Source organism: Morone saxatilis, unplaced genomic scaffold (genome assembly GCF_004916995.1).
Source record: "Morone saxatilis isolate NCDOM2014 unplaced genomic scaffold, NCSU_SB_2.0 Contig18, whole genome shotgun sequence".
Taxonomy (NCBI): Eukaryota; Metazoa; Chordata; class Actinopteri; family Moronidae; genus Morone; species Morone saxatilis.
In genome coordinates this window covers 17847425-17872025 of record NW_023339740.1, presented here as the reverse complement: position 1 = coordinate 17872025, position 24601 = coordinate 17847425, and the positions used below count along the sequence as shown (strand labels likewise).

The following is a 24601-nucleotide window of genomic DNA, read 5'->3' as shown; positions in this document are numbered from 1 at the left end:
GGTATCATACAGGTACGGCTCTGAGCCGTCTGTCTTTCATGCTTGAGCGGGCTGCTTTCCTCTTCACCTGGCTGGCATCATTGTCCACATGATTCCGAAGTATGCATTTTATGTGCAGTGTGTGCAGAACTCTGAATATGTTGGCGTGTGGTGATATCTGTATCAGTTTTCTGCTGGTCTGTCTGAGCTTGAGTACCTTTCAGATGCTTGTGGCTTGATGTAATGACTGCACAGGTGTATGTTACAGAAACGTTAAGGTTGCATTATTAAGAAGAAAAGTCGTAATAAGTGAAGCTCATAGTTACTGTATTCTGCTTTTTTTTTTTTCTTTGTTAAAGTCAATGAAGTGACGCTGGCCATGAACATGCTTTGCTCTTCATAAGCTCTATAAACTGCTATCGTGGTCCTGCTGCTGTGTTTGTGTGTATGCGTTGGCAACAGATGAGAGAACACAGCGATTAGCTCCTGAATAGCCGATTTCACAGCAAGGCTCATTCCTTTCTCAGATGTTTGGATTAAAAATACTGAATTTGACTTCTGGCACTTATCAAATTTGGCTTTCCTTTGGTGGCAGTTTCTTTATACATGTCAATATCAAAAGAAAAATATAGACAGCACATCCTTTAGCCTGTTCACATTCTTGATTCTTCAACACCCGAGTGATGTGAACTCATAAATCTCTCTTTTTATATCACATAATATTCTTTGAAGAGACAGTAAAATATGGTGGCTCAGGAGTAAAATGTAGTAAATCATTGCGGGAACAATCATCAGCCACTGTTGGCTGGTAAAATGCAGAATTATTTATTTGCAGTTCATGCAGTGCTGGATGTACCTTTTTAGTGTAAGAGAGAGTTTAGAGCTGGGGGTGAGAGGGAAGTGTGGGGGGAATTGTGGTGGGGGAGAGAAAGAGGAGAGAGAGGAGGATCTTTAATGTGATGGACATTTAGTTTTAGGAGATGGGAGGGTGAAAGAGGGACGGAGAGAAAAATCAGGAGGCAGAGTGAATAAAAAGTAGTTACCATGTTCCATCAGACCAGGATTCAGCACTTAGAGAACTGCTCATTGATTAACATTTTTCATAGTTTATGTGCTTAAAAAGTTTTAATTGTTTAATTTTTTACTGTACATTTTTGAACATATTTTAAGGCTTTACTTTTAACTTTTGGCCATGGCTACATTATCAGGATGTTGGATTTTTTGTTTTGTGTTAATTGAAGTGATGGCATATCTGACATCGGCTGCAAACTATCCTCAAAGTTACTATAGAAGGATTTGCTATAGACCAAACTGTTACCATGGATACCATGGCCATAACCTTGGCTACCTGGCAGCAGGTAAGTGATAATTTCACAGCCGAAATGTAGATGAAACTTTGGTGGCAGTGATTTAATTCTTCCACTCCGGGTCCATCCCCAAGAGCAATAGTTTGTAAAATGTATTTATTTATTCAAATGCTGAAGTGACTAACACTGTCATTTTATTTTACAATAAATCGATTTTAGCCTTTAAAGTTCTTTTTTCAGAACATGTGTTAAAATAAATTATTTTTGGTCGCACATGACTTATTAATCCCATTTTTTATGTACTGTACAGCTGCACTTAATGGATGAGTAGGGAGTTTTTTTACAGTAGTCATTTAGTAGTATTTATTTGTGCCTCTGTGCAGCCAGATCATGCCTCAGCCAGTCTGGCTAATCAGCCTGACTGATAATGTGTCTGCTGTATGCGCTGTCTGGCACTGCCCAGATAACTTTGTCTGTGATCAGAATAGGGGAGGATAGCTTTTATCAACAAAGATTAGAGCACATGAAAACATGAACTATGAATCATGAGACACTTTGTAATGCTAACACAAACAGGGCTAGAAACCAGATACACTCTCAACATATTATGTCAATATTATCATGATTGAAAATTTCTTTTAATGTTTGGCAGTGCTCGGAGATGAAACATGTTTTACATTTATTATGGCCATAATGCAGATAATCCCTCTGATCTGCTGTGTTACTTAGATGTCATTCTTGGAGATAAATAATTTATCATCTGCACAAAATAAACAAATCAATTTTTCGGAGACGGACCAAAATAGTTTTTCCATGAAGACGACACCGTGCTGTAGGTGGCTGCGGGCAGAGAATTAATACGGCTTCTGTAAAAGCCAACAGTTGCTGAGGCTTTGGCTCTCATCTCGGGGTGGGGATCATGTTCTGGAGGCTGGAGGGGATTCACTAAGTGTGAGCTGCAGTCGGCGGAGGAACAGCAGCTCCACAGCGCTGGACCCATTTCATGAAAAACCAAACCAAAGGACGGCATGCAGCATGGATGGAAAAACGAAAAGGACGGCTCCTGCCAGCTTTCCTGGACAAAGTGGAGCTGAAGTTTGGCAGCAAAGAAATGAGGAAGAGGAAAGTTTAGAAGCTCATTTCTGCCCCAAACACTATATTTGAAGATGTCGTGGGATATTGGGAGTAGATGGGTTCAGCTGAAGGATATTTCTATAATTTAGCTGTCTTGGACAAGTTTCACTGGAACCATTAGGCGAGTAGATATTAGTCCCCTAATACTCATACACTGCATTTTTGCTCTCATTCTAATCCTGTTCTTGTTTTATTATGAAGAGTAGAATCATGTATAATATTTACCACTGAAAATGTCCTAATTTACAACACTGTGCTTCTTCCATCATGTTCTATAATGTCAGGGTGATATATTTTGGGTCTTTTTAAAGACCTGATTTATGGATAAATCCCAGGTCATATACTGTTTGTGTGTACTTATGTGTACAGCGGGAATCTGAAGACAGTGATGTGGTGGTGTGTACTGTGCACAGTGAGGCTCAGATGCAGATTGCCCAACCACACAGCGTGACACGAGCACTATGGAGGCCAAATTCTCTTCCTATGATACAGAGACTCTGAGGTTCATAATATTTTGACCATTGGTAACGAGAAATGCTTCCTTGAAGCTGCATTAACCACTATTTTTATATTATCAATGGCTCAAAGGAGTATGTGTGATGTTGTTTCAGCCTCTTTTAGCTCAATGTTTTGGTTTTCTTCCCCATAACTTTACTCTTTTGCTTCACTTTCATGTCTCTTATCAGTCTCATTTCCAGCAGCAGCAGGTTGGTGTGTTTTTTGGCAAAAACAGCAGTTACCAAAAGTAACTTTGCAGATATAGTTATTGCAAGTATAAACAATATCTTGACACAGTTTGGCACAGTTACTGTTTCTCAGTTTGGCCATTAAAAAGGAGCTATATATTAGCATCATGACGGTTCATCATTATCAAATCATTACGTTATATGGGCCATTTAAACTCTTCATTTTCCCCTATCTGGCATTTCTTTGGACCGTGAGAGGAAACTGAGAGGCAGGATATAAAGGAGACTGTATATATGTGTTTATATGCGAATTATTCTTCCACTAAGGAACACTGTCTATTTATTGTTTTTTGGGGAGGGAGTTTTACAATGTGATGAATGTTGAGCAATTATTTAATGGGGTTATTTATACTGAACTGTTTAATGCGTTGTTTACAACACAGTGCAAAGGCAAAATGTGTGGTCTGTGGTGGGACAGTCAGTGTTTCAAGAGTTTGTAATAAACACTAAAAATGAAAAATATATAAATAATAGATTATTATTACTATTACTCAAATAGTTTATAAAACCAGCTCCTTTTCACAGGAGTTTATCTGAATCCTTAAAATAGTTTCTTGCTGGAAATAGCTGCCTGGATTCAGGACTGTACTGGTCAACACATTTCTCAACCAGATATTCAACTTGGCGCTGACTAACAGTCTTTTATGATGTGTTAGCAGTTTTTACAGACCTCATACAGCAGCCAAAAGACATTCACACTCACCATTTTAATGTGTCACGTCACTTGTTTCATTCAGCAACATTTCCAGTAACTCCAAGGAGCTAATTTTAGTAATTTTGAGGCAAACAGGTAACTTATCACTGGCCTGGAGGTGAGGTGGGTTTGACTCCATCTCCTAATTTTCCTGATGATGATGGTGGCAGACGGGCTTTGAGCTGAAGTCCAAACAGAGCATGCCATCATAAATCAGCTGAGATCTCACAGGGGGTCTGCTGTGGAACTCAGAAAACAATTTATTAGTCTTTGAGCCCCTAAAATAAGAAATATTTAGGGAAACGACTTGTTTAATTTGAACTCTGGTCTCACGGTGAGGCAGCCATGTTTCGCTCACCATCACTTTGTCAGACGAAGAACCCTCTTTTTTTCTACTCGCTATTTGTTTATAATTTCAACGCTCGGCTGAGAGGAATGTGCATGTTTTGCCTCCTCTGATTTAGGTTTCCATATGTTTGCTGCACCCAAGGGACGTCGGCAAGACGCAAAGGAATTTAAATTAGATTTTAAATGTTCAGTAGTTGTTACCACATGGGGGATTTGTTTGTTTGAGCTGAGATGCACTTGTAGAATACTTTCCCTTCTCATCCATCATCTCCTTTCTACTTGGAGTACATCTTCATCCTAAAACCTGCATTAAATCCCTCTCTCAGCGTGGCAGCTCATCTGGACTTTATTCATGTGACCACTTTTTTTTTCATAATGAGAGGATTTAGTCAAATTGCACTCATTCCTCTCTGCTTCTGTGCGTCTCTTTTCTCCCGCCTTCCCTACAGATATTGATGAGTGCCAGGTTCATAATGGAGGCTGCCAGCACAGATGTATTAACACCAGGGGCTCCTACTACTGTGAATGCCACCCAGGTTCTCGCTTGCATGTGGATGGCCGCACCTGCCTCGGTAAGGATCATTATAGCTAGATCTTTGTTAGTATACTGTGACTAATGTTACAATCACAGCACTGTGATGTCTGTCTTATTAAGGACATGCAAGTGATACAAAATTGTTTAGATGAATAACATCAATTAAAATAATGAACTACAACATGATTTGTGGACTCATCCTCCGTTTAAACCAATTAGAAATAGAGTATGAATGTCTCCAAAGTTTCCACTTATATGGCGCCACTTGTTCAAAACTCACATAAACAATGAAACGCTGTTTTGAAAGAACTAGTCTGCTGAAAGTCTTTACTTTAAGTCTTAAATCCGAGTATTTTTTTTAGCCATTATTTCATTGAAGTTCAGCCACATATGCTTTTTGACATGGGCACTTAATCATGTAAACCACATTCATGATGTTGCAGTAGATGACCCCTTTGATTCTGACAAAAAGGCTATTGTGAGATGATTCGAATAACATTTGCTGCAAAGCCACACAGAGTGCAGTTTTTAATACCCCTCAGAGGATATCTTGTAGAAAGCTGTTTCTGAAACAGTTTTCAGTGAGTAAACAAACTCCAACTGACATGTCCTGCTTGTACTAAGGCTGCAACTAATCTGCAGATTTCATTAGTGATTATTGATTGCCATATAGCATGTCAGAAAATTGTTTAAAAATGTCATCATCACCATTTCCTGTCATTTAATTGCATGTTTTGTTTAACAATAGTCCAAAGGCCAAATATACTCAATTCATGATCACAAAGTAAATATAATCCTGTCGCTCTTAACCTCTGCAGTGTTTACGCAGTACCTATATGTTGTTTCTGTCACACCAGATACATTAGATTTGGGTTCTTCAGAAATAGCTGATAGAGAAAAGAGTATAAACCTGGCACCGGTTTCTGCAGTCAGGAATGTATACAGAGTGTCCTGACATTTAGAGTGGAAATCATTATGTGTTTCTTGGCTTTGCGAAAGCCGTTTCATTGTCTTATAGAGCAGACACTGTAGCTGGGACCCAACTGTCCCTGAGAGGCCCTTGTGTGACAGCTGTTGCATGAAGAAATGACTGATTGCACTAATAATCATAGTGCACATCTGGACTGACTCCCAGGTGAAGCTTATCTGTGAGGCTGCATATCTGTCTCCTGACAGTTCTGTTAAGATTGTCCAGAGACAAGCAGCAAAATGTGTCCACGTTCACAAATGGATCACATTCTGAAATCTTGCTGTCCATGTAACAAGTGAATAAAAGGGTTTTTTGTTTATTTATTTTTTTAATTTTTGCACTTTGCACAGCATGACCACATACATACTGGATAAAAAACCACACATATATCAACACAGAGTCATAGGGAGAAAAAAAAAAGAGCAGATGTCCTTAAATCAATTCAATCTCAGCTCAGCTCATCTTATCCAGCTCTTGATCTGCCAGCAGAGGTCAGATGTATCCCACACACTTAGCGTGTGGCTGAATAATATTTGAGCTGGAAAGCACTCTGTGGTTTGACATGTACTTGTGATGGATGAATCTTGACTCCAGACTTCGTGTATGAAAAACAATGTCTTAGAGAGCGCTGGGCTGTTCGGCCTCTACCTGTTGTTTTCTCTGAAGGGATCCAGGCTGTCTACTGGGGGTTTTCATCTGTTGCTACAAAGAAGAGAAACATAGACGGGGGAAAATGATTGAGCTGGCTCTGCCCTCGGTCTCATCAGCAGATGAGCGTTGTCCACCACAGAAGTCCTGCCATTCAAATCTCTCTGTGATTTTTGGCCCTTTTATGGGGAAGGATCTCTCGTGGCTTAGAGAATAGTAATTCTCTGAGGTATTCTCTGAGTGTTTTGTAGAAATGTCAGTACAGCGGTCATGACCTCTCTGATATTCCTGTAGGTACAACACTCTGACTTTTCATTTGACTGAGAAGAATAACATGAAACTGCAGTTAGGATTTATGGACATTTTCTTTGCAAAGATGATGCCTGATTATCTCATCCCTTATGACTGCCTCTCTTTACGTCTCTTCATGTAAGTTTCTCTGGTCTTTCATCGTGTCACTAAGTTTTGTTTTGTTTTTTTGCCTTTTTAGCTGTCCATTCGTGTGCCATCAGCAATGGAGGATGCGAACACTACTGTGTGCAGCAGTCTGCAGCTCACTTCCGCTGTCGCTGCAAACCCAATTACTTGCTGGCCGAAGATGGCAAGCATTGTAAACGTGAGTGCCCAAACTCAGGTGTAAGGCAACACTAAATACACCTCAGCACACATGGCACAAGATAGATAAGAGGAATAATAAATGGATGGTTGACTTTGGAAAGAGTGCCAACAAAACTGAGTACTTTTGGAAGATTATGAAGGTGTGATTCTGAAGATTAAATCATATTAAAAACACATTGCCTGCATCACTTGCCAGTTGTAATCATCTGACAGGATGTCTGTGGCTGGGGCTGGAGCAGAATTAACTGTCATTCATGGGATGAATCCTTAAATTGGAGTGAATCACAGCATCTCCTTTATTGTCTAAATTAGTATTTTGATGTCCTTACTTCTTTTGAGTACGGCTCTCTGGGGGCGGGAAATTATACATATATGTATTTTAAATTACTGTCTTTGAGATGCTTTTACTTAGTAATTGTTGGCTGTGAACAGCTTCCTCTAATTTTTGCAGAGCTGACTGCTCTCATCCCAGATTCTGGACAGGCTTACACAAGTCAAACACACACACAGCTATGCAGAGAGAACAGTAAAGAGATGAGGTGGGGGTGCAGGGTGGCAGTGTGGATTTAAATCTCTCCACATGCTCTGCATTAAGATGTCAGTTTTCTCCCCTACTGCGCCAGAAGTGTTCCCCGCTTGACTGACAACACTGGATTTATGTTTATAAGTATGTGCTTTTTGCGTTGCAGTGCAGAATCCCTGTGCAGATCACAATGGAGGCTGTATGCACGAGTGCAGGGTTGATGGTGGCAAAGCTCACTGCGACTGTAAAGCTGGTTACATCCTTGCTGAAGATGGGAAAACCTGTGAAGGTAAATTCACCAGTAACAATAATAGTGTCATTATATTAATATAGCTTAGAGTTAATCAAGTGTTGAGCCACATTTAGCAGCTGCTCTGGAGCTTTTGATTATATCACACTGTCAGCTTCCTCAGTGGAAATTTGAACATCTACATATCCATGTCAACTAAGCACAGATCATGTGGAACAACTAAAGCTCCAGAAATGTATTCAACTTGTGAAAAGCACATATATAAGAATGTTTTTTTTTTTAATATATATTTTTGACACAGATATCGATGAGTGTGAGACAGAAATGGCCAACTGTGCTCACGGCTGCCACAACACACTGGGCTCTTACGCCTGTGTGTGTAATGCTGCCTATGAACTCGGATCTGATGGAAAACAGTGTTACAGTCAGTTTAAACTCTCTTAATATTTTTACATGCATATGAAACTTTATTTATTTGTTAAAAGATACTTCCGCCCTTTAATTCACACACATGATCTCACTGTGAACTTGAAAAAGGAATTGAGATGGAGATCGTGAACAGCTGCGAGAACAACAACGGTGGCTGCTCGCACCACTGTCAACATTCAACTAGTGGGCCTGTTTGCTCCTGTAACCGTGGTTACAGACTGGACGACGACCTTAAAACCTGTGTTGGTAAGAGACTGTAGTGCACTTTTACTTGAAAAACAGACTTATAATAACAAATTCAAACTCATGCAGTACCTCTTACTGAATTTGTAAATTCTCTAAATTGGCGTTTATAACTAGTTCTGATTAGGGTTATGAAGGCCATCTTCATTTACGATCTCGGTCTAAGATGGTAAAATACCACGATTTGTGGTATTTGCTAGAAAACTAAAGAAACGTGAGACTCATCTGTGCCATTGAAGTGCATTAAAATGACAAAAAACTAATATTTTGGGACCTTTGGGCTGTTGGAGAAAATCTTCTCTTGAGTTTTTGGCTTTTAAAATACAGGAGTGAGCATGCACTGACTCAAGGTGAGTTTGTAGAAAAAACTGTACTTGTGAAAAAACATGCAACTTTGACTTTTAACTTAATTGGCTATTAAACATATACAATTTACATTGTCTCATAAAAAAGTTTGTGTCAGTGAGCAGGGAAGCATATCACTACAGTCAGTTCATAATTTTTGTTTTCTTGCTTGTTGTGTTTGGCAGATGTGGATGAGTGTGGAGAGCAGAGCTCCTGCTGTGAGCAGGACTGCACCAACTACCCCGGAGGTTATGAATGCTACTGCTCAGCAGGATACAGACTCAACTCAGACGGATGTAGCTGTGACGGTATGTTTAACCCTTAGCCAAAATGTAGAACTCACTCATACTTTTATGAGACTGAATATTTAAGTCTGTTGAATTTGGGATATTTCCAGTATGACTCTGAAGCCGTCAACACAAACACTGTTGTCTTTGTTTTAGTTGAACGTGTAAAGTGAGAGCTGTTTAGTAACATTGCTTTGGCTTGTCTCAACTTCTCCTCTTGATGCAGCAAAAGTGTTTGAGTCTGTGTTGTGTCTGTGTTGTTTAGATGTAGATGAGTGTCTGGCTGTTAATGGCGGTTGTGATCACACATGCCAGAACAGCGCCGGTTCCTTTCAGTGTTTCTGCCGGCGGGGTTTCCGTCTGGACGAGGACCGGCAATCCTGCATTCGTGAGTATCAGCAATCATGTTAAAGAGAGGGGGGAATGGGAATCACACCAAAAACATGTCACTGGAAAAAACCTAGCAAACTATTGTTGTACCGCAAAAACATCCTGTGTACTGAGTCTTTCAGTCTAGATTGTGATCAGGTTTTATGGAAAGTAGATATTGCAGTTTGAGATGTTGATTAAGTGTTGAAACATGAGAAATTAGATATTTTCTCCTTTATTTTTAAATTCCTTATTTCATACTTGCTTAAAAATATTACCTCAAATGTTGTTTGTCTTAACAAAATTGTCGATTTTAAGACACAAAACTAAATGACACACATTGTCTTTCTTTCTGTCCATCTCCCCACAGCACTAGAAGATGCAGTTGAGGCCCTGTCCAGTGGAGGCACCATTGAGTTGCCTCTCATTCGCCCCCAGCTCACCTTGATGCAGGACTACAACCAACCCCTGGAACGCTATGACGATTATGAAGACGATGAGGGGGAGCTGAGGGCCGAGAGCAACCTGGCAGAGAAATTTGGTAAGCACCCCCTCCCAAAACCGTTAACCACTCATAATCATTAACAGGAACCTGTATCTGATTACCTGAGTGTGACTCCCGGGAGGTGAAGCTGCCTGACCAACTCATTTACTGCAGGCAGGATAGACCACACGGTGGGGGTTAATTACTGTGCTTCATGCTCCCAGACTGTTGGTACATACTGTAACACCACAGCTCCTCTGGCAGGAATGCTGAGGCTTATGTCCTGGCAGCTAAACAGAGCCTGTAACAGGAAGTCAAAGGCTCTGTTTTGTGTCGCCCAAACTTGGACTCTTCTGACAACAACTATCAAATGTTACTTAACTCATAGTTGACAAGAGTAAATGCAATACAAATTTTGACATTTTTTTGACCTGACAAATCTGGGATCAAAACGTTGTATATTAAATGCATTTGTGGTTTGGAGTGTGTAGGGATGCCTTGCGGCTGTGTGTGATATGTCTGTAACTAACTACGCTTCTTCTAACTTCACTGAAAGTTGTACGTCAACACATTCATAACCTAAATATTAACTATCATGACTGCAAAGTCCTTGATGTGGCGTTTAAGATCAGTGCGAGCTCGAGTCTCACTCATTATGCTGTTCCTTCCAGTGTGTTTGGATGACACTTTTGGCAACGACTGCAGTTTGACGTGTGACGACTGTTCTAACGGAGGAAAATGTAATCCATGGAAAAGTGGCTGCGACTGCCCCGATGGATGGATTGGCATCGTCTGCAACCAGAGTGAGATTCCTGACGTACAAATACGTACAGTGATCACAGTATACACATACGTATTAGATTATAAAGATCACTCTTAACAATTTAGCAGTGATCAACCCTTTAATTTTTCAATTTCACAGCATGCTCCGAGGGATCGTTTGGTAAAAACTGCTCCTTCCCATGTAAGTGTAAAAATGGTGCCAGCTGTGATCCTGTAACTGGGAGCTGCCGATGTCCGCCTGGGGTCAGTGGAGACTTGTGCCAGGATGGTGAGTTGTCTCCCTTTTACTTCGTATTTGTTCTTTAAGTTTCAGTGAAAACCCTCCCATCACAGCATGATCTCAGTGTCTTGAGTTGTTGAGTTGTTTCCTGTGTGCAGGCTGTCCGAAGGGCTTCTACGGGAAGCAGTGCAATAAGAAGTGTAATTGTGCCAATAATGGGCGCTGCCACCGGACGTACGGAGCCTGTCTGTGTGATCCTGGACTCTACGGACGCTTCTGCCATCTCCGTAAGTCTCACTGCCCTAACAGTACCAGACTCTCACCAATGGTGCTCAAGATTATAAAAGCTCTGATTGAATTTTAATCTTGTATCATATTTCTTTCTGTGCCCAATCCTGGTGTGAAATCACCCCTCCTCAATCTCCTGTGTCTCTTCTTTCTCCTTCAGCGTGTCCTAAGTGGACTTTTGGCCCAGGCTGCTCTGAGGAGTGTCATTGTGTCCAGCAGAACACTCTCGAGTGTCACCGTCGCCATGGCACCTGTGTGTGTAAATCTGGTTACCGCGGTAATACCTGCAAGGAAGGTGAGCCCACTGTCACAATGATCTTGTTTACATTTACTGTAGGTTGTGTTGTGCTCTAAGGTGTTATTACTGTGCAGTATGTATCACAGATTATGGATTTCATTATAACCCCGCCCCTTTGGTAGACAGACAGACAGACAGACAGACAGACAGACAGACGAAAATACAGTTTGTCACAGTAGTAAATTAATGTCCATGCATTCTCAGATATGTTGTATCTCTAGTGTCATATCATATCCGCTGTAATGGAAATGTCCATACAGGCTGAAGTTGTCCTCAACCATGATCTCCAGAATGTGGCAATGTATGATTGAGAAAATGTAACTTCTGATATGAGTAAAGTATCTCCAAATAAATATACAGTATGAGTCAGTCGAGTACCAAATATCCTCTAAATAAAGACAGAAAACCATAAAGAAAATCATTTATTAAAATGGGGAGGGTGACAAGTGCTCTGTTCTGTCTCTAGAATGCAACCCAGGTACTTACGGAGCCGGCTGTGAGAAGAAGTGTGCCTGTCTACCAGGAGTGTCATGTGATCATGTGACGGGAGAGTGCCAACGGAAGTGCTCTCCTGGTCGTCACGGAGAGAACTGTGATCAGGGTAGGTGGTTCTTGTGCTTTTAAGGCTCCTTTGTCTTCACTTTTTGTCCTCCTGTGTTGAGACAAAATCCTGTGTGTCCTGTGTCAGACTGTCCAGAGGGAAGGTTTGGACCGGGCTGCGTACATCCTTGTAACTGCACCGGCGCCCCATGTGACAAAGTGACAGGACAATGCCAGTGTCCAGCGGGGACGTCAGGAAAGCACTGTGAAAACTGTGAGTGCGCAGCTGAGTGCAAAATAACTGCACAAATTTTACATGATAATGATAAAATGTGAATATAAATCTTTTTTACAGTGTGTCTGGAGGGTTTCTGGGGTCAAGGCTGCACAGAAACCTGCCCAGTTTGTGAGAACGGAGGCGTGTGTGATAAACACAACGGGTCGTGTAACTGTCGTCCGGGGTTCATGGGCAGATTCTGCCAGAGCTGTGAGTAACGGCAGTGTGCATTTTTTGTTTCTATGGCAACATGCATTAAACACCCAACCAGCTGAAGAGGATGGCAGCACTGTGGAATATTAAAATCGTGCAGTGGTGCAGTTTGGACAAGAAATAAAACAACATGTCAGAAGATGGAGGAGTAGTTTTCCTCCGAGGTCATTAGCTAAAATGTTGCCGCTGCTCAGAAACCACCTCGGACGTATTTTCACTGGGAAGAGCAAAAAATAATTCCATTTTAAACAACCGTTGGCTCTTCAGCATGGAACCAAAAGAGTCACGGGAACTTGCTGTGCTTTCATGCAATCTGGTGGAGTTGGTTATGGTAGATTAGTCTTGATGTCTTAGATTTAAATATTTATTTTCCTTTTGCAGCATGCCCGAGTGGACGTTTCGGCCAAGGATGCCAAATGAAGTGTGTGTGCGAGAACAATGCTCGCTGTGACCCGGTGAGTGGGCGGTGTACCTGCGCTCCTGGCTGGACTGGACACAACTGCAGGAAAGGTAACAGTGCTGGAAAACCCAGTTGTCACTGCGGACCTAACCATACATCAGTTACTAAAGCTGCATGTGGCTGATTATCACTGACACTCTAATGTGATGTTTTTGTTCCAGCCTGTGACGCAGGACACTGGGGGGAAGACTGTGCTGAAACATGCGACTGCAGAAACGGAGATGGCAGCTGTGACGCAGTCACGGGCCAATGCAACTGTGAGGCTGGTTACACTGGAACACACTGCCATCAGAGTATGTAGTTATGTGTTACAGCTTTCAAAGACCACAGTGTCTCATGATTTTGAAGTTGCTATGTGTATTAATTTTTTGTCATCGTAGTATGTTTGAAGTTTTTGTTTGTAGAAAAATTACTAAAAAGTCTTAGTCTTAAGAAAATCCTGCACATTGTTGGTTACTTGTGCCAATCATTTGAACAGTGTTTCAGTCTGAGAACTTTAAAAAAAATTAGCACTAGTGTGGATGATTTTTTTTTTTTTTTAGTTCATTTAGTTTGTATAAAAAATTAAACAATCTTGGGGAGTGTAAGTGTTGCTTTCGCCATCCATCATTCTGCACAGTGTCATTCTTGGTGCTACCACTAGATGGTGCCAAAGTAAGAATCTCAAATCCTACACGTGGTAGCTTTAATATTTTAGTTTTAATATTTTAGTTTTGTCATGCGGTCTATTTGTTAGGAACCTATTTTGTAACTGTGTCATTTTACAACCAGCCTTTTAGAAAATCTAACATTGGACAGGACTTGTTCAACGTTATTTGAAATATATCATATATATATCAATGATATCATAAGTTGTGTGATATTCCCTCAGAGTGCCCAGCAGGTATGTTTGGTCTTGGTTGTCGCCATCGGTGTCAGTGTGACAACAAGGCGTTGTGCGACCATGTGAGCGGAGCTTGTACCTGCCAGGTTGGATGGACTGGAACCTTCTGTGAAAAGCGTAAGAGAAGCTCCTTGATCACAAAGCCAAATTCACCTACTGAATATGTATATATGCTGGTAACAGTTCATCTTTACATCTGTGTGTGTTTCAGCGTGTCCTCAGGGTTTCTACGGGCTGGACTGCCAGGAGAAGTGTTTGTGTCTAAACGGTGGGAGCTGTGATCACGTCAGAGGAGCTTGTTCGTGTCCTGCAGGCTGGATTGGTCCGTTCTGCAACCAGAGTGAGTGACAGGTGCACCGCAGAAAGTTATCAACTTGTCAGGTGCTGGCGTCACTCCAGTGCGATGAAAGAAAGGTGGAATCAGAGGCTCAGATGGTTTGTATCAGGACATTTGCGGAGCAGCAGCGAAGCACCGAGAACATCTTTATAACACTCACAGTGGAACAAAAACACGCTTGGTTTCAGAGTTATTTGGGAAAACCCAGCCCAGTCACACATGAGAAAGCACTGAGTTGATGTTCCCCATGCTATGGCCTGTATCACTTACCACACACTGGAATTTCCACTTTTGATCAGCAGAGTTCATGAAGAGGTAATGATATTGTTTGTCCCTCCCCTGGCAGCGTGCCCAACTGGTTCCTATGGGGAAGGATGTAACCAAACCTGTAGCTGCCGCAACGATGGCATCTGCCACCCGGCCAGTGGGCAGTGTGTGTGCACGGCGGGCTGGACTGGACCCAACTGCACAGAAGGTAAGTGAACACAACACAGAGTAAAGCAGTCATCTATATGACAGGTAAATAAGGAGTCACAAGGTGATTTTGTCTGTGTGTTTTTTTTCTTCCAGAATGCCCTGCAGGGTTTTATGGAGCAGACTGTCGGCAGCGCTGCCTGTGTCAGAATGGAGCCACCTGTAACAAGACCAACGGAAAATGTACATGTGCCAGTGGATGGATGGGCACGGCCTGTGAACTGGGTAAGACTCTGAGATGCTTTGAGTAAGAGTCTCTGTATGTTTTACCACAAAACCACCTTCAGATGGATGATTTAAAGGAAAATTCTCATTTATTACAACTTCGGCCTTATTTTTGTACTTTTGGCTGACATTTATAATGACATCTGATCTGTGAACACTGATGTTGCTATGGTAATGACTGGCGGGGCCAGAAACACAGGATGATCAGGCAGGCTGTAAACAGTGCCAACTGTTTTATCATATTTTGTAATGCAGTTTGCCTTTGTTTTCACTTCCAAATAAGTTTGGCTAACCTCGGTTAAAAACTTCAGATTGTCCTACGGCTGGTGTTTCTTGACTTGTCAGACCTGTTCAGACTCTTCAGACTTTTGCCATATTTCCATATTTCCATGCACAATGGACAAAAGTACAAAAATAAGACCCAGCTGGTACAAAACCAGAATTTCCCTTGTAACCACTGCAACTGCTGCTTCTTTTTACTCTCTGTACCTCGTGCATGGCTTATTTTCTTTTCTCTAGAATAGTTGTTTCTTTCTTAACCTTTTCTTTAATTTCTGATCCAAATCAAGGTTATAGGAATAGATTCACAAGTTTGTGAATTTTTGGTTAAACTGAATAAACTATACAGTTATATCGAAGTGTCTACCTTTACTTGACACGTTTCTCCTCCTAAATTTATTCAAATCACAATTTTCAACAAATGTCGACAGCTACAACAACAAATGGATCTAACCAGACATTCAACCAACCAATCAGCCAAAAGACTGGAATCTTTAACTCATCATACTGGCAACAAAGCAAACATGTCAGACGACCAAAATTAGGAAACAAAGACATGATTCATAAACATTTACAGTCATCAAGGTGAATCTCATGATTTATTTTGATTTGACTTTAGTTCGTTTGGCTCCACTCTACAAACTTGCTTTCAGTAACGCTGCATTCAGTCTCGTCTTGCAAAGCCATAATGATGTTGGTTAGTTTGGACAGAAATGCATAAGAATAACATTACCTGAACCCCGAGGTAAACCTTTAAAACAGTGACCTGTGGTGGTTTTACTGTGCTCGGGGAAACGCATCAGTCTGAGCTCATTTGTTTTTGCCCACAGTCTGGTTATTTGCTGGCAGAGTTTGTTTCTGCACCACATACAAGTCTGCTCTGTGAAAGTCAACCCAGCGATGACATTCCAGCTCGTTCTCCCCCTGAGCTCCACATCACACACTATCCTCCCTCTGTGCCTGTTACAACCTTTCCCTGTCGCACCGTGCCAGGCCCAGCCCCCTCCTCATGCTCAGGAAACCTCTAATCCTGTCGCTGGAATGTCTTTACCCTCTAAACTCTGTGGCTACTACCTCTGACTGCCAACTCCATACTGTGTCCAACTATAAATGATTGGGGAAAAAAACATGTTGCAGCTCTCAGCAGAAATTGTGACAAGGCAGGATTCCCTGTCGTGTGTGGTTCACATCATGATGTCTCTGTTTTTTCTCTTGTCTGGTCTCGTGTGTGCGTTTCTGCTTGCTGTATGTTTACACAGAGTGTGTAGCGGGCCGGTTCGGGGCGGACTGCCAGCAGCAGTGTGAATGTGAGAATGGCGGCCAGTGTGACAGACAGACCGGACGGTGCAGCTGCAGCGCCGGCTGGATCGGAGAGCGCTGTGAGAAAGGTGTGCCAATCAGTCTCTAATGAACCTACAGAAAGCATGACCTCATGGAAACTGCTGCACTGTGGAAACAATAAAGCAATATTGTGTATTTATGATCAATTATAACCTCTAATTAGCACCTTCTATGCTCAGCATGTGAACCAGGCCTGTTTGGTGCCGGCTGTGAGGAAAGATGTCAGTGTGTGCACGGGGATTCATGTCACCAGGAAACTGGAGAGTGTCAGTGTCCGCCAGGGTGGAGAGGAAAACTCTGTGACAAAGGTACAGTCCTGCAGTCGAAGAGACTGTGGTGCTTTTACAACACCTGGTGGATAGAGTTTGTCCTGTTAGTTTTTCAATTTCAAACCTTTCACTTTCATAGTCAAACATCTACAGGCAGGAATTAGAGAAAACTTTTACATTTTGGATGTAAGTCTTTAACTTATGACACTGAAGGTCCAGTGTGTAACATTTAATGGATCTATTGGTAGAAATAGAATATAATGTTCATAGCTTTGTTTTCATTAGTGTATAATCACCTGTTGTTACCTTAGAGTGACTTGTTTTGTCTATGGAGGAGTGGGTTCTTCAGGAAGTCCACCATGTTGAACCACCTTCTACAGTAGCCCTAAACGTACGAACCAAACACCGGCTCTAGATGAGGCCTTTCATGTTTTCTGCGAGTATCCCGGGCATTGTAGTTTCTCCTACATGCTTGGAAAGAGAGAGTGAGGCTAGTTAGAGGCCACTGAATCCTCTACATTGGTGCTTTTAATGTAATGTTACACACAAGTACACTATAAAGTAATCTGAGGCAAATCTTGTAGTTTTGGGCTATAGAAATAAAACTGACTTGACCTAATAGTGTTCATTTTATCAGACTTGTGCTTGTCAGGGTTCTCATACACTTTTGCATGAGGAAAACTAATAATTGATAAAACTAAATAAAAAAGAAATAAACTAAATATACTAACCTCTTCAGTTAAAATTATAGACTGGTTGACATCTATAAGTAGGATAAGGGATGGGGATAAAGGGGAAAACACAGAGTTCCTCCCAAGTTCTAGCTATAAAACATCTTATATTGTGTTCTCTGTTTGCTTTCAGCCTGTTTGCCGGGCTCGTACGGGAAGAGTTGCATGCAGCGCTGCAACTGTGCTCAGGGTACGTCCTGCCACCATGTCTCTGGAGACTGCGGCTGTCCTCCTGGATTCACAGGAAACGGCTGCGAACAGAGTAGGTGCTGCCGGACCAACGTCTGCCTCAACTGCATTTCAGCCCATTTAGAAAATAAGAAAGCTTTGTTTGGTTTTATGAACTTATTCTTGCATTGATAAAACATCCAATGACACATTAATAATGCATCAGAAAGCAAGAAAATACATAACAAACTGCACATGTGAACCTCTCCCTCCCTCCCATCAGCTTGTCTTCCAGGAACATTCGGACAGAACTGCAACCAGGTCTGCCAGTGCTCAGAGACGAACCAGCTCTGCCACCCGGTGTCCGGATCGTGTTATTGCGCTCCAGGTTTCCACGGCCCCAAGTGTGACCAAAGTATGTAAAGCAGCATATCTGTACCTCTTAGACAGAAGGGTTTTTAAAGTACTAATTCTGGGCTGTTCCAATTGTATTGTTAGTCTGTGGAGAGGGTCGTTACGGTCCAGACTGTGAGAGAGAGTGCCAGTGTGAGAATGGAGGGAAGTGCGTCCCTTCCACCGGAGCCTGTGAATGTCCAGCAGGATTCATAGGGGCACGCTGCAACATCAGTGAGTCCATCTGAAACCACGTTGGTGACAGTGAATAAGTCAGTAACGAATGATAGCATGGGGATGACAATTAATCTGGTGTGTCCCCGGTGGTGACAGCGTGTCCAGCTGGGCGTTACGGAGTCGACTGCGCTCGGGCAGCGCTCTGTGGAGACGGAGCCCAGAATGACCCGGTCACCGGTCGCTGCGTGTGCATCCCCGGACGTAGAGGAGAGGACTGCGGACACAGTGAGTGTTCAGTAATGTTGATACAGTTTGATGGGCACATTAACTAAACTAAATTACACACAAATCCAAAAGTGGGACTCCTCGATTGTGACTCAGGTCTCATGTTTTTTTTTTTTTGTTTTTTTTTTTTACAGCTGAGCAAGTTAGGTGTAAATCTGCATGTTTGACTGTGTATCATTGTTATATCAGCAAACCAGGTTTATTACAATAATTGTTCTTGTGCAATAGATAATGACGACCCTTCACCACTACTACAATCCACAAAGTGTGTGACTGAGTGAAGTTCTGGTGCAATGTTTTTTAAACAAGCCTCCAAACATCAGCATCAGATGTAATGTAACTACTCGACGTCCGTCTCGTTTTATCTGTGACCTCCTTGACCTCCTTGAGAGTTTGTGAACAACCTCAGATCTCTGGGAAGGAGCCCTGTGATCATTCCAAAGTCTAGACTCTGTGCTGGTTTCCATTAGTGTCACAGAGACTGTGATGGATTATGTAGGTTGGGCAATTTAGTTGTTGTTTTTCTTACTGTACAAAAGGGAAGGGAAACAAACGACTATCTAAATGGAGGAAAATGAGCTCTGGCTTATTTTAAAGAAGAAACACAACTTTTTTGGTTGCAGAATGTTTTCTTCAGTTTAATTTGAGCGTGTTTTCCACCTCAGGCTGCCCTCCAGGCTGGTTTGGGGCAGACTGTGTCCAACGCTGTAACTGCAGTAATGGCGGCGTGTGTGACTCTGCAACCGGCAACTGTACCTGCGGTCTGGGCTGGACTGGCGCACACTGCAATAAAGGTGAACACTCACACTTGTATATATCCTGTTCCTTAATGCAGCCATTGCATACATGATCCGTTGTAACATGCTAAGTGTAAACTGTGTGCGGTTATGTGGTTGGTTTTGTTTGTCTTAATGTTTTTTTATTTATTTATCTGTCAGAATGTCCTGCGGGCAGATTCGGTGCCAACTGCCAGCTGAAATGTAACTGTCACAATAACGGCACTTGTGACAGAGTGACAGGGACGTGTCAGTGTGGACCAGGCTACTACGGACAGCTGTGTGAACACGGTGAGAACAGATTAACACACAAAGAGAGACAGAAGTGTCCTAAAGGTTGAAGTGATATTCTAAATTGATTTTACTGTCAATAAATCCCAACTAGACAAAAATTATTACCAATAATAAAGCCTGGTGTATATTATTCCTCTTTGCTATAGAGCTTCATATAAAAACGCATCAATGAGCCACAACATTCGGTCTTTTCATGGGATTTTGTTGTCTAAATATAGAATATTACCAACCTTATCATTTAAAGAATTACATATTGTTGTGATACACAAATATACAAGAAAGCCAAAAACATAAATGATCCCCGAGTGTGACTGTAACAGAGTTCAGTTATTTAATATGTCAGTATGAGTTTGGGGTCAATATCAAAAACAATACTTTTTGGTACCTTAATTTGAGAAATATAAACAGTTTACAAAAATATATCTTTATATAACAAAAGAGGCCAAAAAATGATTGAGGTTCAATAACAGTAACGTACATATACATAATAAAGTATTCAGACCTTTTACTTCAGTAAATGTACCAATATAACAATCTAGTCCTGAATTAAAATCATACTTATATTTCGTACAATATTATCACATTATTAAATCCTGATGTATCAATATGGAACTGCTGACAACTCAACAGATGTCTAAAACAAGCCAAAAACATTTGAAACCGCTGGTTCAATCTGTGACAGTGCACAGAATTTTGTAGACTTATATTTTATGTCAAATGTCACTATAAAGGTTACTAAAGCTGTTAAATAAATCTAGTGTTAAAAGTGATACAATATTTAATATAAAAAAGTAAAATAGAAAAACCACCACTCTTTGATTCTGTCACATTGTCCATTTGTACTTTGATGAAAAGAACAAACCGGAAACTAAATCAGCCTAAATTAATTTGACCTAAAGTTTCCCCACTGGGGTTTATACTCGTATATTAATCAAATGAGAACATTTTAAACCATAAAGTTCAGCTTTAAATCTTGTGGCATCCATCCCTCGCCCTCAGCCTGTCCTCCCGGTCTCTACGGCCCACTGTGCCGGCTGCAGTGTGACTGTATGAACGGAGCCTCCTGTCACCCCGTGTCGGGCCAGTGTATCTGTCCTCCAGGATACCGCGGCGCTCGCTGTCACAGAGGTCAGTGAAATCATTGCTGAGTACCCCAACGTAATACCAGGATTACTGCCAGTGTTGTGCCTAATTTATCCTCACATTCTCCTTTCCCGTCCCCTCAGTGTGTGAGCAGGGTACGTACGGACACGGCTGTGCTGAGGTGTGCGACTGTGAGGACGATGCTCCATGTGATCCCGTGACAGGAAGATGCCTCTGCTCCTCAGGGAAGACTGGACTCAGATGTGACATCGGTAAACTTCTATCCTTTTCCTAACTTTGAGAAAACACACACACGGCGAGGTGCAGACCAGAGTGAGCTTTAACGCAGTCCATGAAAATGAAAACATGCTGCTCAGCTCCTCTCCAGTGCTTTATATAAGTGAAGGGGAGATTTACAAGCTGTACGTTCAGAGGGAGGCATTGGATTTCTAAATTGGGCGCTTTAATGAGGAATTAGACTTTAAACTGTTTTATAATCTAACTAGATTATATTTGTTCTTAAAGAAGTGGCTTTTAAGAAAAAAAAAGAGCTGGAAACAACCGCAGACACAACCCTGATGAAGGCAATTTAGCTAACAATGTGAATAAAGAATGTTTTACTGGAGAGGAGTTGCGTGACGTAGTTGACCTACCTACCCTTTTAAAGGAACAGTTAGACATTTTGGGAAATTTGGTTTCTAGCAGTTAGATGAGAAGATCAGTATCACTTTATTTTGTCTGTTACCGCCAACAGCTGGTTAGCTTAGTGTAGCATGAAAACTGAAAACAGGGAGAAACAGCTTTTTAATTTGTACAAAAAAAACAAAGTAAACAAATGACTTGCAACACGTTAAGCAATGAGCTTTAGGTGGATTTGTTGTAGTCTTTATGCTAAGTTAACCAGCTGCTGGCTATAGGTTCATATTTATATAACCATATTTCCCACAATGTCAGACTATTCCTTTAAAAGTAAACTGATCTCATTTGTTTAAACGGTTCATTTGTGTGTGACGTCAGACTGCAGAGCAAATCGTTACGGGCCCGACTGTGCAGAGACCTGCGAGTGTGAGAACGGGGCGCAGTGCAACCGACGCAACGGCCGCTGCAACTGCCCGCACAGCTGGATCGGACTCTCCTGTCAAGAAGGTAAAGTAACGAAGAACCAGCGTGAGCGACACACATGCATCCCCCGCTGTCTTTACAGATATGTTACCTCATCATTACATCCCCACGGAGTCTTGAGTCAGACCAGCAGTGACATTTCAGCTGAGTCGGTGAAATAAGAGTAAATAAGTGCTAACAGCGTTCAGGTAGTGTCCACAGTCGCGGGGCAGAACTGCAGAGGCTGCGCTTTCCCTTCAGTGTCGTCGTTGTTCTAATCAAATGTGAATGGACTCACAGCTCTCTGTGTGCCTCTCCTCAGGTGGACCTCCGCGCCTCACCTACGGCAACAGCAGAGGAGACTCACAACATGACAACTCATTATAGCACCACCATCGAGCTGGAGAGACTCCACCTGGAACCGGGGACAGATCAACTACGTTTTACTGAAGTGACTCAAGTGAGTGAAAGCTTGTGACAGGAAGTTGTAGCAGGCAGCTCGAAGACCTTCATGGAAATAGACTCTCTGATGAGAACTGCAGTTTCATGATTCGACCTGAGCTGGATGATACTTTTTGGACTTTTTTTTCGAGTGCCAAAGTGTCCTTTTGAACTGTTCCAGCCTGTTTCATCAGCCTGACCTCACTGGTACATGTGATTTTTCTCTTGCGATCAAAGTGGACCATCGAACATCTGTTTAGTCTTCAGGATTTAAAATCGCTCCTCAAAAACTATGTCCGCTGAGTGCAGTGTCAGGAGATTGTAGTTGTGTTTACTGCACTTTTGGTGTTTTATGTTTATTTTTGTCCTTGAAATGCCCTTTTGCAGGTACTGTATATAAAATAACCTAATTTTTTTAAGGAACTTGGAGATATTGCTGGATATGATGCAACCTCTGACACTGAGGCAACGTTTTAAAACCGTCTGATTACTTGCCAGTACTATGAAGTTGTGTTTTAGTCTATACAATATGAAGTACTACCCTCGGTCCAATGCAACAAGACTAATGATTCTCCTCTTTTATAGTACAATATCACTGTAAAGCACATTCCTGCTGACTAAATGTGCCTTAAATGGACAGCAGTTCACTAAACATTACACAGCACAAGTTCATTTGCATTTTCTCCAAGGATAAGTGTCTAAATATTTTCTTTTGAATTGATTTTGTGTATAAATTGCTTCATATTTATATTTCACAGTTGTATACAATTGAATATAATACAAATTTAAAATGCAACATTGTTTTTCGCTTCCAGTGAAACCCAGAAAGAGGTTTTACACATGAATGGCAATAAAGACAGACACGTAAAGGTTTGTTTACCATTCTTATTTTATCATTATTTCATTTTCGAAGCTGTACATCCTGTCTAAATTCAGATTCAAGCACAGTGCATATAGCAACGCCTGCAAAAGAAAATTAAAAAAGAAAAAGAAAAAAAGGCAGAGGTGATCACAACCAGAAATATATATACAAAAGGTCAAACTATGTACAGGAGATACCAGGCTCTCACTACGTCATCTTCAGAGTGAAGTCAGCCCACCGTTTGCATTCAGTTCAGAGCATTCCTCATAATGCATACACAACACAAAAAAATTGCTTCTTTATGTCAGTCTTAAAATCGATACAATACTGATAGGAAAATGCAGCATGATGGGAAAAAAATAAAAACAGTTCTTTTGATTCTCTCTACTGCATTAAAGGCTAAAACATAAAAAATATATTCTCTGTATAACCTAGAACCTTCTGTAAAATAAGCTCTATCCATCTGTGGTTCTGGTTTCATTTCTGAACTAGTCATTACAATGTTAGAACAGCAGATATGATGAAACTAGGACCACTTAAAGCATGAATCTCTCCGACACAGGCGAGGGCACTAGGTAATTACACTTCAGCCTTAAAAACAAGTTATTTCTACAATGTGCAGAAACCTTTTAACACCACAGGATCTGTGTTGGGCAGGTCAGCACGGAGTGAAATAACACTGATGGTCAAACTAAATGCACAGCGATACTGTTTAAAAGGACATTTTTGACATTTTGGGAAATACACTCATTCACTGTCTTGCTGAGAGTTAGGTGAGAAGATTGATATCGCTCACTTATTTTTATGCTAAATATGAATGGTTAGCTTAGCTTAGTTTAGCAGAAAAAGCCTGGCTCTGTGCAAAGGTAACAGTCCACCTACCAGCATAATTAAGATGTTATATCTTGTTTTTAAATGTTCAAAATTACAGATACAAACAAAAACAAAGTGCTGCACGGCACAAAGTCACATAAACTAATATTTTCTTATTTGTACAATGCTAACTAACAAGCTATTAGCTAGCTCGTGAGCACAAATATGCCCACAGGAGCGAACAGTGGTGGAGGCAGGGTGGTTTGTTGGCTGCCAGAGGATCTTCATGGTTAGGACTTCTGTTAGTTAATGTTTAGGTGTTAGCAGAGATAACTGGTTCGGTTCAGGTTAAAGTAAGGGGGAACGGACTGATGGAGTTTTTGCCCACCTGGATTAAACAAACGAGATGTAACGTGTTAATTCCTGAACTTCAGTTTGCTGGCTGCTGACAGACGTTTGCTGAAGACAAAGCACAAAGCTGACAGATATGAGCGTGGTATCAATCTTTTAACTCTCAACAAGAAAGCAAATAAGTTAACTTTTTCCTTTAAGTCTCAAACTTTCTCTCCACTCCCTGCAGATGAAAATATTAGGACACAGGAACTCCACAGACTAAATAAACTAAATGTTCTTTGCTCATCTTTTTTTTCCTCTTATTGAAAAGAAAAAAAAAAAAAAGAT

The 24601-nt window shown here is 41.4% G+C and overlaps 1 protein-coding gene across 1 annotated transcript in view; it reads left to right on the top strand.

Moving 5' to 3' along the window:
• megf6b (multiple EGF-like-domains 6b) overlaps positions 1-23089 on the top strand; it is a 55248-nt gene extending 32159 nt beyond the window's left edge. Inside the window, exons 5-37 of the mRNA XM_035661648.1 lie at positions 4658-4780; positions 6852-6977; positions 7669-7791; positions 8054-8176; positions 8290-8427; positions 8955-9077; positions 9322-9444; positions 9796-9966; positions 10581-10712; positions 10832-10960; positions 11071-11199; positions 11361-11495; positions 11965-12099; positions 12187-12312; positions 12394-12525; positions 12910-13038; positions 13150-13281; positions 13860-13988; positions 14083-14211; positions 14555-14683; positions 14779-14907; positions 16446-16574; positions 16707-16835; positions 17661-17789; positions 17979-18110; positions 18194-18322; positions 18422-18550; positions 19216-19344; positions 19489-19617; positions 20620-20748; positions 20847-20975; positions 21721-21849; positions 22127-23089. Of these exons, the coding sequence (XP_035517541.1) occupies positions 4658-4780; positions 6852-6977; positions 7669-7791; positions 8054-8176; positions 8290-8427; positions 8955-9077; positions 9322-9444; positions 9796-9966; positions 10581-10712; positions 10832-10960; positions 11071-11199; positions 11361-11495; positions 11965-12099; positions 12187-12312; positions 12394-12525; positions 12910-13038; positions 13150-13281; positions 13860-13988; positions 14083-14211; positions 14555-14683; positions 14779-14907; positions 16446-16574; positions 16707-16835; positions 17661-17789; positions 17979-18110; positions 18194-18322; positions 18422-18550; positions 19216-19344; positions 19489-19617; positions 20620-20748; positions 20847-20975; positions 21721-21849; positions 22127-22191 (4232 nt within the window). The 3' untranslated portion in view covers positions 22192-23089. The remainder of the gene's footprint in view (positions 1-4657; positions 4781-6851; positions 6978-7668; positions 7792-8053; positions 8177-8289; positions 8428-8954; positions 9078-9321; positions 9445-9795; positions 9967-10580; positions 10713-10831; positions 10961-11070; positions 11200-11360; positions 11496-11964; positions 12100-12186; positions 12313-12393; positions 12526-12909; positions 13039-13149; positions 13282-13859; positions 13989-14082; positions 14212-14554; positions 14684-14778; positions 14908-16445; positions 16575-16706; positions 16836-17660; positions 17790-17978; positions 18111-18193; positions 18323-18421; positions 18551-19215; positions 19345-19488; positions 19618-20619; positions 20749-20846; positions 20976-21720; positions 21850-22126) is intronic.
• The last annotated feature ends 1512 nt before the right edge of the window (positions 23090-24601 follow it).